The sequence below is a fragment of the Haliotis rubra genome, unplaced genomic scaffold (assembly GCF_003918875.1).
Source record: "Haliotis rubra isolate DU_JTF1 unplaced genomic scaffold, ASM391887v1 Scf43, whole genome shotgun sequence".
Classification (NCBI taxonomy): Eukaryota; Metazoa; Mollusca; class Gastropoda; order Lepetellida; family Haliotidae; genus Haliotis; species Haliotis rubra.
Genome location: NW_025767113.1, coordinates 1,851,566 through 1,866,446, shown reverse-complemented (window position 1 = coordinate 1,866,446; position 14,881 = coordinate 1,851,566). Strand labels below are relative to the sequence as shown.

General features: G+C 40.2%; 1 protein-coding gene across 1 annotated transcript in view; it reads left to right on the top strand.

Moving 5' to 3' along the window:
• Nucleotides 1–11,238, top strand: part of LOC124288980 (zwei Ig domain protein zig-8-like) — a 116,965-nt gene extending 105,727 nt beyond the window's left edge. Inside the window, exons 7-8 of the mRNA XM_046725579.1 lie at nt 7,051–7,074; nt 7,522–11,238. Of these exons, the coding sequence (XP_046581535.1) occupies nt 7,051–7,074; nt 7,522–7,634 (137 nt within the window). The 3' untranslated portion in view covers nt 7,635–11,238. The remainder of the gene's footprint in view (nt 1–7,050; nt 7,075–7,521) is intronic.
• Nucleotides 11,239–14,881: the final 3,643 nt, after the last annotated feature.

Here is a 14,881-nt window from a genome sequence, read left to right as displayed (position 1 = left end):
CATCGGCAAAAGATCTCTCAAATTAGTAATGTAATGTTTGCACAGACTAAGCTCGACTGCTTGGTAGGGCAAGCTGAGATACAAGTAGGACTAATAACTAACGATAACAGAAGTCGTTAATGTAATATATGTATACAGACTCACAGTGAGTGTACACTATCACGACCTCAGAGAGAGTCGTTTGGTTCAGTTACTGCTGAATTGTAAAATGCCGACTTGCGTTTTTAATGATTACTCAAAACCAATACGTTCCTCCTGCCGTGACACTCGTGACTGTAACATCTGTATATTGTTGAACATACTGCCACGGTGTGCTTAATTGTCTTGGAATAATGCTTAACAACAATACCATGCCACGGCACTAGAATATGTAGCAAAACTGATATGGATTAATTTCCCTTATGAATTAAATATATGATGCGACACATAGACGAACCGTAACTCCAGACTGATGTGCATCGAGCCTCGTGTGCCCCAGTATTCTCATCTTCATCTTCCCTGGGATCATTTTCATGCCAGTTCATTTATGTCTTCAGGGGCCATTTGTCTCTTGATTTATGTTTATTTAGTGCTCTGACAAATTCACTAGACTAAAGGTAGGCTTGTTAAGGTCTTGCCGGCCGTCGGGGAAATGGCTGTTAAGACCATGTTTTATCTTGGTGAACTCACTAAAGGCACAAGTAGCCTCATCATTCAAGTCGCCACTAGCTATTATCCGCAGCTGAGAACAGTCCCTGGATGTTTGTATAACACGGATCACACACCTGTTATGATTGTTCTGGAATAAGTAACGTCCTACGGCCGAGTATCACCCTCAATACAACATGATTAGTGCTGATGCATGGGAGTCGATTGGGTCCCCGGTGTCAGGGGTTGTCAAACAAACGGAACAGGTTGACAAGGATATGACAACCAACGCCATTTGTCCCTGTGTAGTTGCTTTGTACCTTTAAACCTAACAGTAAACGTAGCACTCGTGATACGGGGGACATATGTCTGAATATTCCTAAACGTCGTGATTAGTTACATGTGTGCCACCTAGGAGAAGGTCGTGTTGGGTGAAACAACGGCACCAGTTCTGTTCATGCATTAGTGTTATCAGTTTGTCAGTAGTTGTACTATACAGTAGCTGAATAGGTATGTTTATAATGTGTCTTATGGCACCACATGGAATCTGCTGGAAGAACAATTTACTTTTATAAGACCCTTGCCAACTTTTTGTCATTTTACGAAGTTTCAGCAATTAGACTGTTTGTGTCAAAAGTTATGCATGAATCTGCAACACTCCCATACATTGGCGCTCTGCATGTTAGTAATACGTGGTGCATTCATTTTGTGAAAGGCGTAAAGAGAATTTTAAACATTTGACATATCTGTGATGGACATTCCTAGTCACGTGACTAGTCACCAATACAGAAAGTCGTGTCAATATTTGAGTTGATCTGGGCCTACGTGAGTGTCATACACTGGATGCCTTAATGCAAGCCATTGTGTGGGCTTGTGTCACAGGAGAGGTTGTGGTACTCTTCTTCCGGTCTCTGTTTATGTCTCCATCTTCCTTCACGTCCATCCCTAGCTGAAGGGGATACAGCTGTAATGTCATTCTGTAATGAGATAAGGTACATGACAGTAACCCGCCCAGATGGCTCAAGAGACATCATGACATCACTTACATTTATTTTGTATACTCCGACCTAGATTAAGAGTCGTGGACATGCAGTTTCAAGAATGGTATATATACATAAGTTATATGTCGAAGAAGGAAAGTTTCAATTTGTTAAAAGGAGCACACATTATATTAACTGACATTTAACCCGCAGAAAGAGAAGCGAGCAAAGGAACGGTTGATAAAAGGAAAATACAAAAGCAAATTAATGTACTTAGGGAAATGTATGTACATAGGTAAGACATCTAGAAGATTCAGACGTCACGTGATATAATGCACGCTTACTCAAGGTGAATCTGGTTGTCTTCCATCAGAGGCTCAAAACAGTGTACAAACAAATATAACTGGAACAAAGTATGGTCCATCACAAGGAAACCACAAATGGCATAAGTATGGTCACTTACACGACGCTGCGGCCTACACAATGCAGACTCTTAACTGATACCAATACCGCCTTGTCTCATAAACCAATATTGACTTCTGTGGAATTCTCAAGAATAATACGTCTAGTTCTGTAAGATAAATGAATGCGATAGTTGGACTAATATAGTCTAGACTCCCTTCCTGATGATGCTCTGTGATTCCTTCTTCTTGATGACATTTGAGGGAAGAAGAAATTTGCTCTCAAAGTCCGCACGACATTATTAAATCAAAGAGTGAGAATTGCTTCATTTTTTATTTAGTCATCCTTATACAGGTATATTAAACGGCCAAGAAAGTAATCAATCATATTTGCAGACTCAGCAAAGCAATGAATCATATATATTCTTTGGTTATACCGACCTTTACGACAGCCGAACTCAGATGAAGAAACAATATATCAGATATAATTCCTTGGTCCATTCGCTAGCTGTAGTTACGTTGCAGACCAGATATACCCTGCAGCTACTATTTTTGACGCGTCAAATGTTTTCTATTTATTCTGTTTATGTGCAAAAACATCTGATCTGCATACTAGTTATTATTGTTGAGAAGACAGCATTGTGAACATTATTATGCTGAAGTGGTGAAAAGTCAAAACTATATTTACAACACCTTAGCTGTAACATCACATAGACTCTATATTCCATTGGCACATTGGACTGGTTTCTTTGTTGGGAATGAGTCTTCGTTTTAGTCGCTTTTCAGCATATCAAGATCGGTGAATTACGTGTGTGTGTGCCTACACGAAAGATACTTTACCAAGGCCTTGGGTCGAAATACATCTCGTGTGCAGGCGTTTTGTAACATAAAAACAAGTCATCCATTTTGCTTCACTAGTTGTAATGTTGTAGATTTTTTTTTTCTGAATAAACAATAAATGTCTTAGATTAGACATAGAAAAAAGTCCAATCTGGTGTGCTTTCAGTGTGTGCTTGCCAGCGTGTTCTCTATTCATATTGCGAGTTACGAAAGTTAAAGTTTCCTATTGGATGCCCATTATTCTATTGCAATTTCCGCCCTACTAGTCTTAGATTCGATGTAACAGTTTCCACGGTCCAACTGTCTACACTCGGCTCGTCTGGCCATACGTAAATCAAGTGGGGATTCGCCAGACTGTCTATATTTTGGGGTTGGAAGTTTTTATCAAATGATGTCAACATTTGGATCGATTTTCTGACAAGTTCGCTTCACAACCACCCCTAAGTATCCCGGGGGATCTATTGTTCCAGACCCGGCGACTAGCACTTGTAGGGAGACCATTATCCATCCTAAGCTTCGCCAGAAAGATCTTCTGTTGTTTGGTGAAGGACAATACAAAGAGAAACCTCCATAATTTGCTGCACATAATGCAATTAATATCCGTTTTACAAAACCAATTTTCAACTTAGCATGGCATCAGCTGATTAAAGTTTGGTTATTTTGGAAACGTGTCAAGCTCCATCCCGTACTCTGTATTTACTTTAGTTAATAGATGTATTTAGATATTCCAGAAATAGAATAAAGTGTTCTATTCGTAATGAATACAAATAGAAATTCGATATATATTGGATCCCGACGTTTCCCAATGTACAATTTGAATCTCATTTTGATGCCTCCGTCAGCGCTGATCGTGTTGTGTCATTAAAACTCTTCAGGTTAGATACAATAAAGGGAAACGACAGCTAAGTTGCTGGTCACAATCACCTACACAGGATTCAGTGCACACAGCTACGATTAACAGGGCTACAGTTTCAAATGCCATGTTTTCTTGCAGAGATATATTTTTTAAGAACAATGCATATGCCCTTTGGTGGTAACTGAGGAAACCTTATTAATTAGGAAATAGAAATTGGAGATCAATCGTATGTCTTTAGCAGAAAACATGATCAAATTCACTGTGCCCTTAGGTAACGTATGAAAACCAAATAGGCTGTAACCTGCCGTCTTACTGTGGCACCGTCTTACACGGGTATACAATATGCTGTGTGCAACTAATCATATCTAACTTGAGAGCACACCAGTGTGGTCCTCTCCAGGACTGATCAACCACAGAAAAAGTAATTCGTGTACCGTGAAGCCAGCCAGTTTTCCCCTCTACAGATACTTAGCTATTACAGCTCTCAGAACAGCGAACCCCTTCAGTGGCCTCGCAGTCGCGGAAATACAGCAGATTCCTCGTTGGCTTCTTCAGTAGAGTTTGCTCATCGAAGTTCATTTCATATATTGTAAAGAAGTTTTTTCTTATCGATAGACTATATTGTATAACACGAATATGATTTAATTGTTCAGTTCATCACACTGATTTACAGTATATGAATGAAAACCGTATTTATACAACTAACGGCCGTTGATAGGGAATTATAGTCATTGTGTGCAGCAGATGTGCGTTGGCTTTGGGGAAGCAGATATGTCGAATTACCAAAATGTTGTTCTTATGTGGAGAAATCTCCGAGTCCATTATTTGGATGTATCTCTTAATGTCGTTTAACAATTGCTGCGCCATTATCCAAATAAATTGTATGTCGTGTGATTAGTAGGAAGTATGCGTTTTGCGAACTTAGGGTTCCTCGATATATGTGCCCTGGATTAAAGCAGGTTTCAGGATTTTCAGTGATCCACCCATAATGTCAGCAGCTAATGACGGATAATCGAAACCGGTTAGTCTCTGCCGTTGACGCTATATAGTTCTATATATTTCCTATATGACTCTAAACTGGAAACTGGATGTACCTGCAGCCGAAACGTTTCATCTGAAACCCATTTTCATCTTTTATTGAAATATAACGGCACCATTGCAGACGGAGTAGTGGACATGAATATAACAGGCTGCTGATGTTTAGAGGAAATCTCTTTGCACTTTCATGGTCATTGTCGAGATTGCCCCTGGTATGTGTCGTGGTATTTGGAGATTTTTGACAAGAACCTTTGAGGTCTTTTAATGTAATTACAACCATTGACAGTTGATGGGCACAAAGCTGTGAATGTCGAAGATGGTAAAAGCAAAAATTCCGATCAAAATTAGTCGTAAATGATTGTGAGCACCTTTGCTGGCACCGGGACAGCCAGAGTCTATTGATTAGGACTGAGCTTTCAAGACTGCTTACAATCTAACTCAGAGGTGAATTTCAGACTGAAACTTCCAACAAGAGCCAGAATTTGTCTTAATTAAAGTAACCTTACGGTCCCGTTGATAGAGGGTATTGATTGGACACAAAGAAGCAATTGCGATCGAATTCACTCGATAAGCAGACAACTTTCGCAAGATATAAAATCTTCAATCTGTACGATATTCGACTCTATAGTCTGTTTCTGACGACTCTGCCCGCAGAGGAAACATGTAACGTGAGTTGCCTGCTGTATTGATTCTGCCACTCTCCAGGAAATAAAGTGCATCAATTAGTTCACATGCTGTTGTTGTGATCACGTTTAACTCAGATGCAACCCAAGTGGCAATTTAACATTACCAATATCATGACGGTGAATCAAGTAAAACATCGTTGTTTGTTTACAAAAACTGAGAACGGCGTTGCTTGACACAGCGAGATTCTTACTTTTCGAGTCACCCGACAACTCAGAACGACGGGTCAACAGGCGGAGGCGCAAAGAAATAATTACTTACCTATTATACGCTGCTGAACATACAGACGTTTTAGTTACAAACCTGCTACCGTTGCGTGACGGAACGTGGCTTTCTTAAAAACTTAACTGTCAGATTCCATCTGTGTTGGCTGAATGGATGTAACTTGTTTTCATACATGACATGTTCAATGTAGATATCACCGACAGTCGCATCGGACCAAGGAATCTGATACGTTGTGGTCTTACAAGATCTAAACGCAGCAGTTGTTTAAAGTTGCAAAGAACAAATAACCACGTCCCTCGTGTCTGTCCGTTTCTGCAACAAATAAGATCCATGCCGATTTATTCCAAACTGGGACTACAGTTGATTCTAATGACCCAAGCAGTAGGAACTGTCTTCTCGGATAGCATATTCTCTGTTTCCACAGAAATTTATCTGGTCTATTATTCCCTTCATGAATCCTCCCCCGAGATGTCGACTATTCCAGTCTATGTCGATTATCATGTTAAGGATATAAGTATGCAATTGATCCTAAAAAACGTCAGGTCCTGTTGCTGGGATAATGAACTGGTTGCTATGTGCCTTTCACATACACTTTACCTACGCGCGAGTGATTTAAGAAAACCTGTCTGTAACCGGTATCACTGACTGTTGGACTGATGCAGGCACCTGGTACAGTGTCCACTCTACTGTAAGGTCCACACTTTTCTCGAGTAAAATTCCACACCGTCTATTCACTTCTCGAGTAAAATCCCACACCGTCTATTCACTTCTCGAGTAAAATCCCACACCGTCTATTCACTTCTTGAGTAAAATCCCCCAAGATAAAAATGCATGATGTCCAAATCTACGTGTTACCTCTGCATCAGAATCTACAGTTTAAAACGATTATCGATTGATAGATCATTAGATTACCATGTTACCATGAGGTAGATGAAGACAGCAAACCGATAGTGCAGATTCTGCTGTGTACACTCCATTAAGCTGCCTTCACAGTTACACAATGTCCAGGAGATTCATCTAAACGTCCTAATGCCTACATTAATATCTATAACAGTTTCAATATTTTCTTGGATACTATTAGCTTCGTTTCGGCATAAGATTCTATTTGAAATAGTAATACACACTCAACTTGTCGGTACGTAGTGCCCGGTAGTGTATGGTAGAGGGGGTATCACTGCCAGGTCAACTGTGCTGCTTTATCTAATGCAGCCTAATGTAGTGCTGGTTTATTTAGTCGGCCCGATAATACGTTGGTAGCCCATTTCATACCAGAGATCAAATTTGCAGTATTGCTATTTCACTTCAGTACGTTTGTCTTTAACGCTACACTGTAGCGCATTTCCATTCACTGGCAACAGTATGACAGCATCTTAATTTACACTTTTTTTATTTGTTGTAGCTCGAACGAACAACGAGAAAAGAGGTAAGATTACTTCTTTGTAAATATATTCAGAATATACATTAATTTCACAAAAAAATATTGTAATTCTGTGAGACGTGGCTATTGTTGAGAAACGTGCATTTATAATAATTGAAACAGCACCTTTGTGAAAAAGGTCTACGCGCCAGCCTAGCATAAACCGACCTCAACACCGCGGTCGGGATTTTTCTATTTTGAATTCCAATTTGCATTCCAAACATAATTTGAGTGAAAAACATTTCTTCTCTTGTCGCATTTGGTATTGTAAATTGCTCTTATGATCTGACGTAAGATGATTCCATGTGATGTCATTAACTCCTTCAGGAACTGTATTATGCAAATAATCAAATCTGTACACATTTGTAAATTTCGACCACAAAAAGTCACATGAACGCAACAGTATTTGTGGGTTGTAGAGAACTGTTTTGCACGTATACGACTGTGTTTCAGATATGAATGATGACAAGCCCAAGGGTTCAGGCGCTGGAACCACGTGTGCTTCATGGCAGGACATTGTGTGTGTGACGCTGTTTGCAGTGATACTCATCCTCAACCCGAGATGATGACAGTAGTTGGCAACAGAGAATATGTGTGGAGTAATACAGTCTCTTGCTGAATTCACAGATCGAGATATTTATGTTTGTATGTGGGGCAACTATGTCTGCTGTTATCGTGTGTTAAAACGAAGGCCTCTGGGTACAACACTGGGAGCCTGGGTGAGCAGGTTTCATCGGAGAGACCTGGGTAATCGGCAAACTCGGAACACTGCCAAATACACTTGAAGAATGGACGAGCAGGGGGACCACAACACGTGGAATGGCGGAAATTCAAGATTAGGAGTTCTTCCGTATTTGTCTTGACAACTTTCTAGTTTTAATAGTTGGCCGACGTGGCTGAACGCCACCACCGCTGATAAAGACAATTAAAGATTCAGCGAGTGGTTCTCCGAGATATGGAGAAGGGTTCTACCCCATGCATCGGTATTTTAGTAGTCTGTTGAGATTCACCTGCTGATATGGCTCGATACTGCCACATTCTCTTTCATCGAAGTGCGCACGCAGGTGGCCGCCATCTTGTGTCGTTGAGGAACTACGCTGACAGACGCTGTAGAGAGCTGATGTACATTTTGCGAAATGAAATGAATATGGTGATATACGATTCGTCATGAAAGCATGTTGCATGCAGTGTTCAGGAGTAAGGATTTACGGGTCAGCGAGAGTGTACAAGGAGACGCTACAAAGAATCTCTATTCCATGAAATCAAGAAGTTAGACTGGCATCCTGCAACCTGTCATAACATCACTGGTTCCAATTCTACTTCCGGCATTATAAAGATCCATCATGGACTTGAAACTTAATTAATTAAATATCATATGCTTTAGTTACTATAATTTAAATTTCTTAATTTCCGACCAGGTGTCGTGAGAATGTATAATTCATGTATTAATTATTGTTTCCATCTAGCTATTTCCGACCAGGTTTTTTTTATTTAAGTACGATGAATGATATATGAATTTTTCACGTACGTTCTGATATTGACTAACAAGTACCACTGGAAAAATCTAAATAATTAAACACATTCGTCCAGTTATTTCGGACCATGAAAGTTTTCCGTTAAAATGTAATCAATGTTTTAGTGAAGGCGAATAGTTGTTGTATTGACTGAACATAGTGCTAATTTACTGATGCCCGATACGTTGTAATTGCATCCACCAGAAGGCGTGTTGGAATCGATAGAAGTGTCAGGAGCCGACCACAATTGAAGTTCTACTTTGCAATCGTGTAATAATTACTTGTAGCGTCCAACCTGGCAGCATGTTATGCTGAGACCAACGGTCCGAGCACTCATATAGAGCACATTGCGTGATGTCATAGTAGGTATGAGTGTGAAGGCATGTTGTAATTGACTGATCTGACACGCATCCAGGAAAACTGTGGAAATGATGCAATACAGTTGTGACGCTGCCTCTCAAAGCTCAAGCTGCTATGTATATGCGTCTCTTTCCGAACCCGGAAACTTTTTGCAGAGAGAGAGAGAGAATTATTTTGTTATTGTGTCACGCAAATGTTTACTTAATATATAAAATCTTCAATATCACATATAAAACATCTGCCTCTATACACATAGTAAAACTTAAAGAAAAAGTGGGTGGTGTAATATCATACGTTATAATGATTTTCTTCTTTTAAACATAAGTAACACTGACGCAGCTAAGGGATATACTAGATTGCATCATTCTGCTGTGTAAACATAATGCCTTTTTGGCGCCTCAGAAAACATACATTCACCGTATCTGACTTCGTTTCCAGCAAAAAGTCCCCATTACTCCCCCTGGTCCAAAATATGGCATCTAAATGAGAGCTATTAAGGCGTTGCACCTATAATTAACCTTTATAAAACCGCCACATTCTCTCAGTATGGAATTTGTTATGTGATAGTAATGGAGAGCAGTATCTAATGATGAAGGTTGAAATGGGTCATAACAGATAACGTATCAGTGAGACCCGATCCCAGCTCACAGTGCAGTTGGGACTGAGGTTTGAAGGCAGTTGACTGCGTACAGGCACGACGTGTGCTTTGACGACAGTAACATGCACTACGAAGCCTGTGGACACTTCAGGCATCAACAATCAAATACTGATGCTGTACCTTTCCTTGTTTAGCATGAAAGGATGGAATACCTCCCCAGCTAAGAAGGAAACATCAAGGTTGTAATTCAACGGGTGAGATTTTTATCTTTGTTAGATATTTAGATGGTTAGTCGTCACTCGCTTAAGCCTTTAGGTCAATCGATGTGAAATGGCGGATAAGTTGGCGGCAGAACAACGATTAAAGTGTAGCACATCTACGTCAACCCATAGCACGTGCTAACGTCCCGGATGAAGATGAACTTCAAAAGGCAGCAGACGATGTTCCGTCGAGGTACGGAAATACCATGTGTAGCGGAATGTCGTAAAGGCGACGTTTAACGCCTTTAACGACGGTGCAGTGAGCAGAACATAACACGGGAATTGGTGCAGTGCCGGGCAGCACTAACTGACATTTTAATGGACTGGCAACATTATCAGCTCATCTACATGTAGATGCACAACTGTTACTTAATGTTTTCTTTATGATGTAAGACATGTTTAAACTGAATGAGTCATATTACACGTGGAAGCTGACAGGTGAGCATGATCACTGGACAGTCGTACCAGGAACTTCAATCAGGGGATTCACATACAGGTGTAATAACTGCACATCACCTTAGACGAAAATATTTGAATATCCCTGATTTATTTAGGTTCTCGTTCTAATATCGAATTGTTTTCTGAGCAATACGGATGGGAACTATTATTGTCAGTGTAATTTGATTTTATGAAACATCATTTATACGCATATATCCTCTCATGTGTGCATGTGCGACCACTCATCTACAGGTAACTTGCTGACTGTCTGTCAAACAATGTCATTTGTCCTCTTTAATGGAAATTATACCTTAATGCGAAAAAAAGTTTGTATTAAATGTGGGGCGGTGGGGTAGCCTAGTGGTTAAAGCGTTGGCTCGTCACGCCGAAGACCCGGGTTCGATTCCCCACATGGGTACAATGAGTGAAGCCCGTGATATTGCTGGAATATTGCTAAAAGCGGCGTAAAACCAAACACAGTCAGTCAGTCAGTCAGTCAGTGTATTAAATGTTACTGTTTGTGCTGAAACGCCTTCATGATATGGAAAAGAGTTTTTCGGAGAATACCTTGTGTGTCATAGCTCAGTGTTTGGAGCTCGGGCATGTCATCCATCTTGTGTTTGGAAATGATATACAATTTTAACTTATATTATGATGCTATTGTCCAAGGACTCCTACACAGTATGGCACTTGACATAACGTTTCATTGTTCTGCATGAATAGATTGTCATTAAAACATTGCACTGACACTGGAAGAACCGACAGTAATGAATTTGTAACGTTTCGGTACGCAAATTGTGGCTCATATTTTACATTCATGTACACACACACAAAACAATGAATAAAAGACATATTTCTAAGCCCATTACTCTCGCAGTTGACAGTGAACAAACTGGTCCCGGCACTGTAAAAGTATTAGAGATTGTAAGTGCCACATGTTGCGGGCACATGCTGTATATTATTGTATATATAATACACTTCAGCGACCCCGATGAATATACCCTGCTTTGTGTATTTATTTCCGTTTCCACTGGTTTTGGAAACATTGGCTTTGAGCCTGCGTTATTTAGATACGTATGAGTGTTTTCCGCTACAAAAACAGGCGGTATGATATGGTTTTGTCAGAAAACGTAGCCATGAAACCCACATTTATATTTATCATAGGCTTGTAAACATTATATGTGTGTATATGTCTCGCAATGAGTCTACCAGTTACCGTCAAACAACCATCTCTCCAGTAGAAAGCTCTTTAGGCTGAGTTCACTGGAAAACCAAAAGGAACAGTTCTAGTAATAGTAATAAACGTCCACTCACAAGGACAACAAAGATGACAAAGAACAGAAATTAAATTTTGAATTCTCATGTCAAAGGGTATTGAGGAGGAATCTAAGAATAATTGCGGCAAATTGTATTTGCAATTCAATTTGTATTGTTATATGCCTGTTAACAGCTGCGGAGAATCACCACGGGTTTTATTCTAGTACCACATCTGACATGCATCGTTAACTTTGCAGTCAATTTTTGACAAACGAGTTAATTTCCGCCTTTTATAACTGAAATCCTTACTTTCCAGTAAATGTCTACCCTATGGCGTTTCAGTAAGATTAGAACATGGAGCGTTTCACCCAATAAGCTATCAATTAGGTCGTCACACATCGAGTCTGTTTCAATAATTAGACCCAGAGGTATTTACATTAAGTAATTAATTAACGCTTGGGGTCACATTACACTCATGCATGCTAAGGGAAATTAAAGAGGTTACTCGACATTCCCGATGGAACTAAAGCCAAATCGTCCATAGTCCATTAGAAGGCCTCATAGTAAATGGACGTAGTTATGTGGAAAGCACAACCTCTCAATATTGGTCCGCTCCTTGTAACATTAACTTGAGAAGTCGAACAACTTCACTCTGTCGACCTGAAGCGAACCATAACTCGCTCGACTTTAGCTGGGATGTTCAGAAGTCATTTTGACAAGCACTTCTTCTTAAAGTACATGCCATGCATTTGTGGGTGATGTAGAGACTCGAATGATGTGACAAAAACAAATCACTTGATCGATCTTCCAGACGAAAAACTCGGAAGAAGCTCACTCTATTCCACGTCTTTAACTAGCATGCCAGCAATGCTTCTATTGTTCCCTTTGGCAGACCATCCACATATCGCCTTTGTTTAAAGTTACGCCCCCAAGCGAGCTGGAACGCTTTCACACCTGTCGTGGCTCGTTTGGTTCGCTCAGCCTGTATATTCTACATTCTCCGCAGTCGGTAGCTGCTTCCAGTTTCACTGTAAAATATACTCATGGACAATGTGATGGAACTCAGAAGTTCTTCTATACTTTTGGGTGAACATATCCAACTGCAGATCATATAATCGTGCATGTATATCTCCTGTCCTTTACACGTTTATACTGAGGCCGTTAATGTTGCATATATACGATATTAGTTAATACGAACATCCACATGACCATTCGTAAACCCGCGGTTTCGTAGATGGGTGGATTCTTGAGTGAAAGAGACCATTGAGCAGTTACATTTTATGTCCTGTTCATATCGAACACAAAGTCTCGGATTGATTGCCATATTTGAGACTGTAACCCGTCACTGAATTATATATGTACCATTTCCTCTAATCTGTATGTGTCAAAGGTATAAAAGCCAGCCGCATTGAACCTCAGGAACGTCATTACTGCATTTACAAGATTCACGATGGCGTAACGTGGCATGAAACATCATTGAACTGCAATACGTCATTAAGTTGTGTGCAGAGTACGTCATGGATATCAGTTTCGTTTTCAAATCATAGAACTGGACATACTACCTTTATTAAGAACATGACATCATCCTGAACATGCGGTGTGTCTTTGGATATGTAGAATTGTAAACTTGACACTGCCATCAGGTAAGAGAGGGAGGTCAAATAATTGAATACGTGTATGCATCTTGTGTTATCTGTCTGTATTAATATTAACTAGTGGTGGAAATGATATAAATGGATAACCGACAGTTTCACACCTGAAACCTGAATCTTATTGTGTATCTTAATGTGTGTATATAAAAGTCATGTTGAAAATCACTGTGCGCCTCCGAAAAATGACTGAAACTCAACAGGTTGCATCCATGAATTCAGTATATATATGTTATTTGTATGTATGTTTTTGTGAGAATATCCCTAAACACGTAGTAATGAAGAAATAGCTAAACAATATTAATAAGATAACGGTAATCAGAATTGAGAGAAATTCAGAATACATACGGTATATGATCACATCCGTTTGATATCCATTTCAGATTTTGTCATCAAACGGATGTTAATGTAAGTGGAGGAAGGAAACATTTCCACTCTTGTGGGTGAAATGTTTTGTCACTCCCATTTCAACAGTTTTGTACAAGAACTTGTACTCACATTTCAACTCTTATAGGTAAACAGGTTGTGTAAGTACATGCCGCTCCCATTTCAACAGTTGTGTGTACATGCACGCCTCTCCCAGTTGTTACGACGAGTTATACACATTTCAGCTACCATTTAACTGACTGTATTTATTATCTCCCATGTCCCAGGGTTGTCATTTTTCTACCTCTGTATCCCTCATTTGGGCAAACTGGGGTGCGCTGCCACTGAGCACCTGCCTCGTACGTTGTGGGAAATGTACGCTATCATTTGTAACGTTTGACATTTTCTTCGCGAACTTCGGAGGCGTGCATTAATTTGTATACCTACCGAAATCTCAGTGTCTAGATCACCTGAAAATATGTTAAATGGCCATCATGTACGTATTACTTCACAACATGTATGATGCATAGTATAATGAATAGAGCTGAACACGGTTTTTAGGAAGTCATCTTTGACGAATACAATGTGTATGCTGTCGTGTATATTATTAGAACGTAACTTTGACGTTACTTACATAGTTTCTTTCGCAGGTTTGGTTTATTTAAAAAACGTGTTTGAATGGACCCAGCTAATGGCTAGCTACAACGACACGGTGTGTCCCCGAGCAGACTGACGAAAGCCTAGGTATATTTGAGATTTTCCCTGCATGGAACACATGTCACGTGATTGACCTCGTGGTGACTCACGTGATGTCGTCTACAGATACTACATACACTAGATATGTTTGTATATATTTGATATGTAGATGTTCCATTTTAAGAGAAACATACAGTTTCTTTATGTAATAAAGTCAGTGATTTTTCGAAAAACGTTCTTGTTTTTCTTTCGGGAAGGCGTGTGAAATATGCTGAAGTGCTGGTGTTCTACATCGTGTTCATGCATGGTGGAGTGAGGGATGGAGGTTTCTGCCGTCTAGTGGACATCAAACTGGAACGACTTTCGACCCGACAGCCCACTTTCCATCGACTGAGATGTGGTCCCCCAAAAACCTATGCTGGTCGTGAGATACGACCAAATGACCCGGGTGGACGGGCTTGGTGGGTTATCTGTCACGGTACACCAACGGCGTGGACGGGCTTGGTAGATTATCTGTTATGGTACACCAACGGCGTGGACGGGCTTGGTGGGTTATCTGTCATGGTACACCAACGGCGTGGACGGGCTTGGTGGGTTATCTGTCATGGTACACCAACGGCGTGGACGGGCTTGGTGGATTATCTGTCACGGTACACCAACGGCGTGGACGGGCTT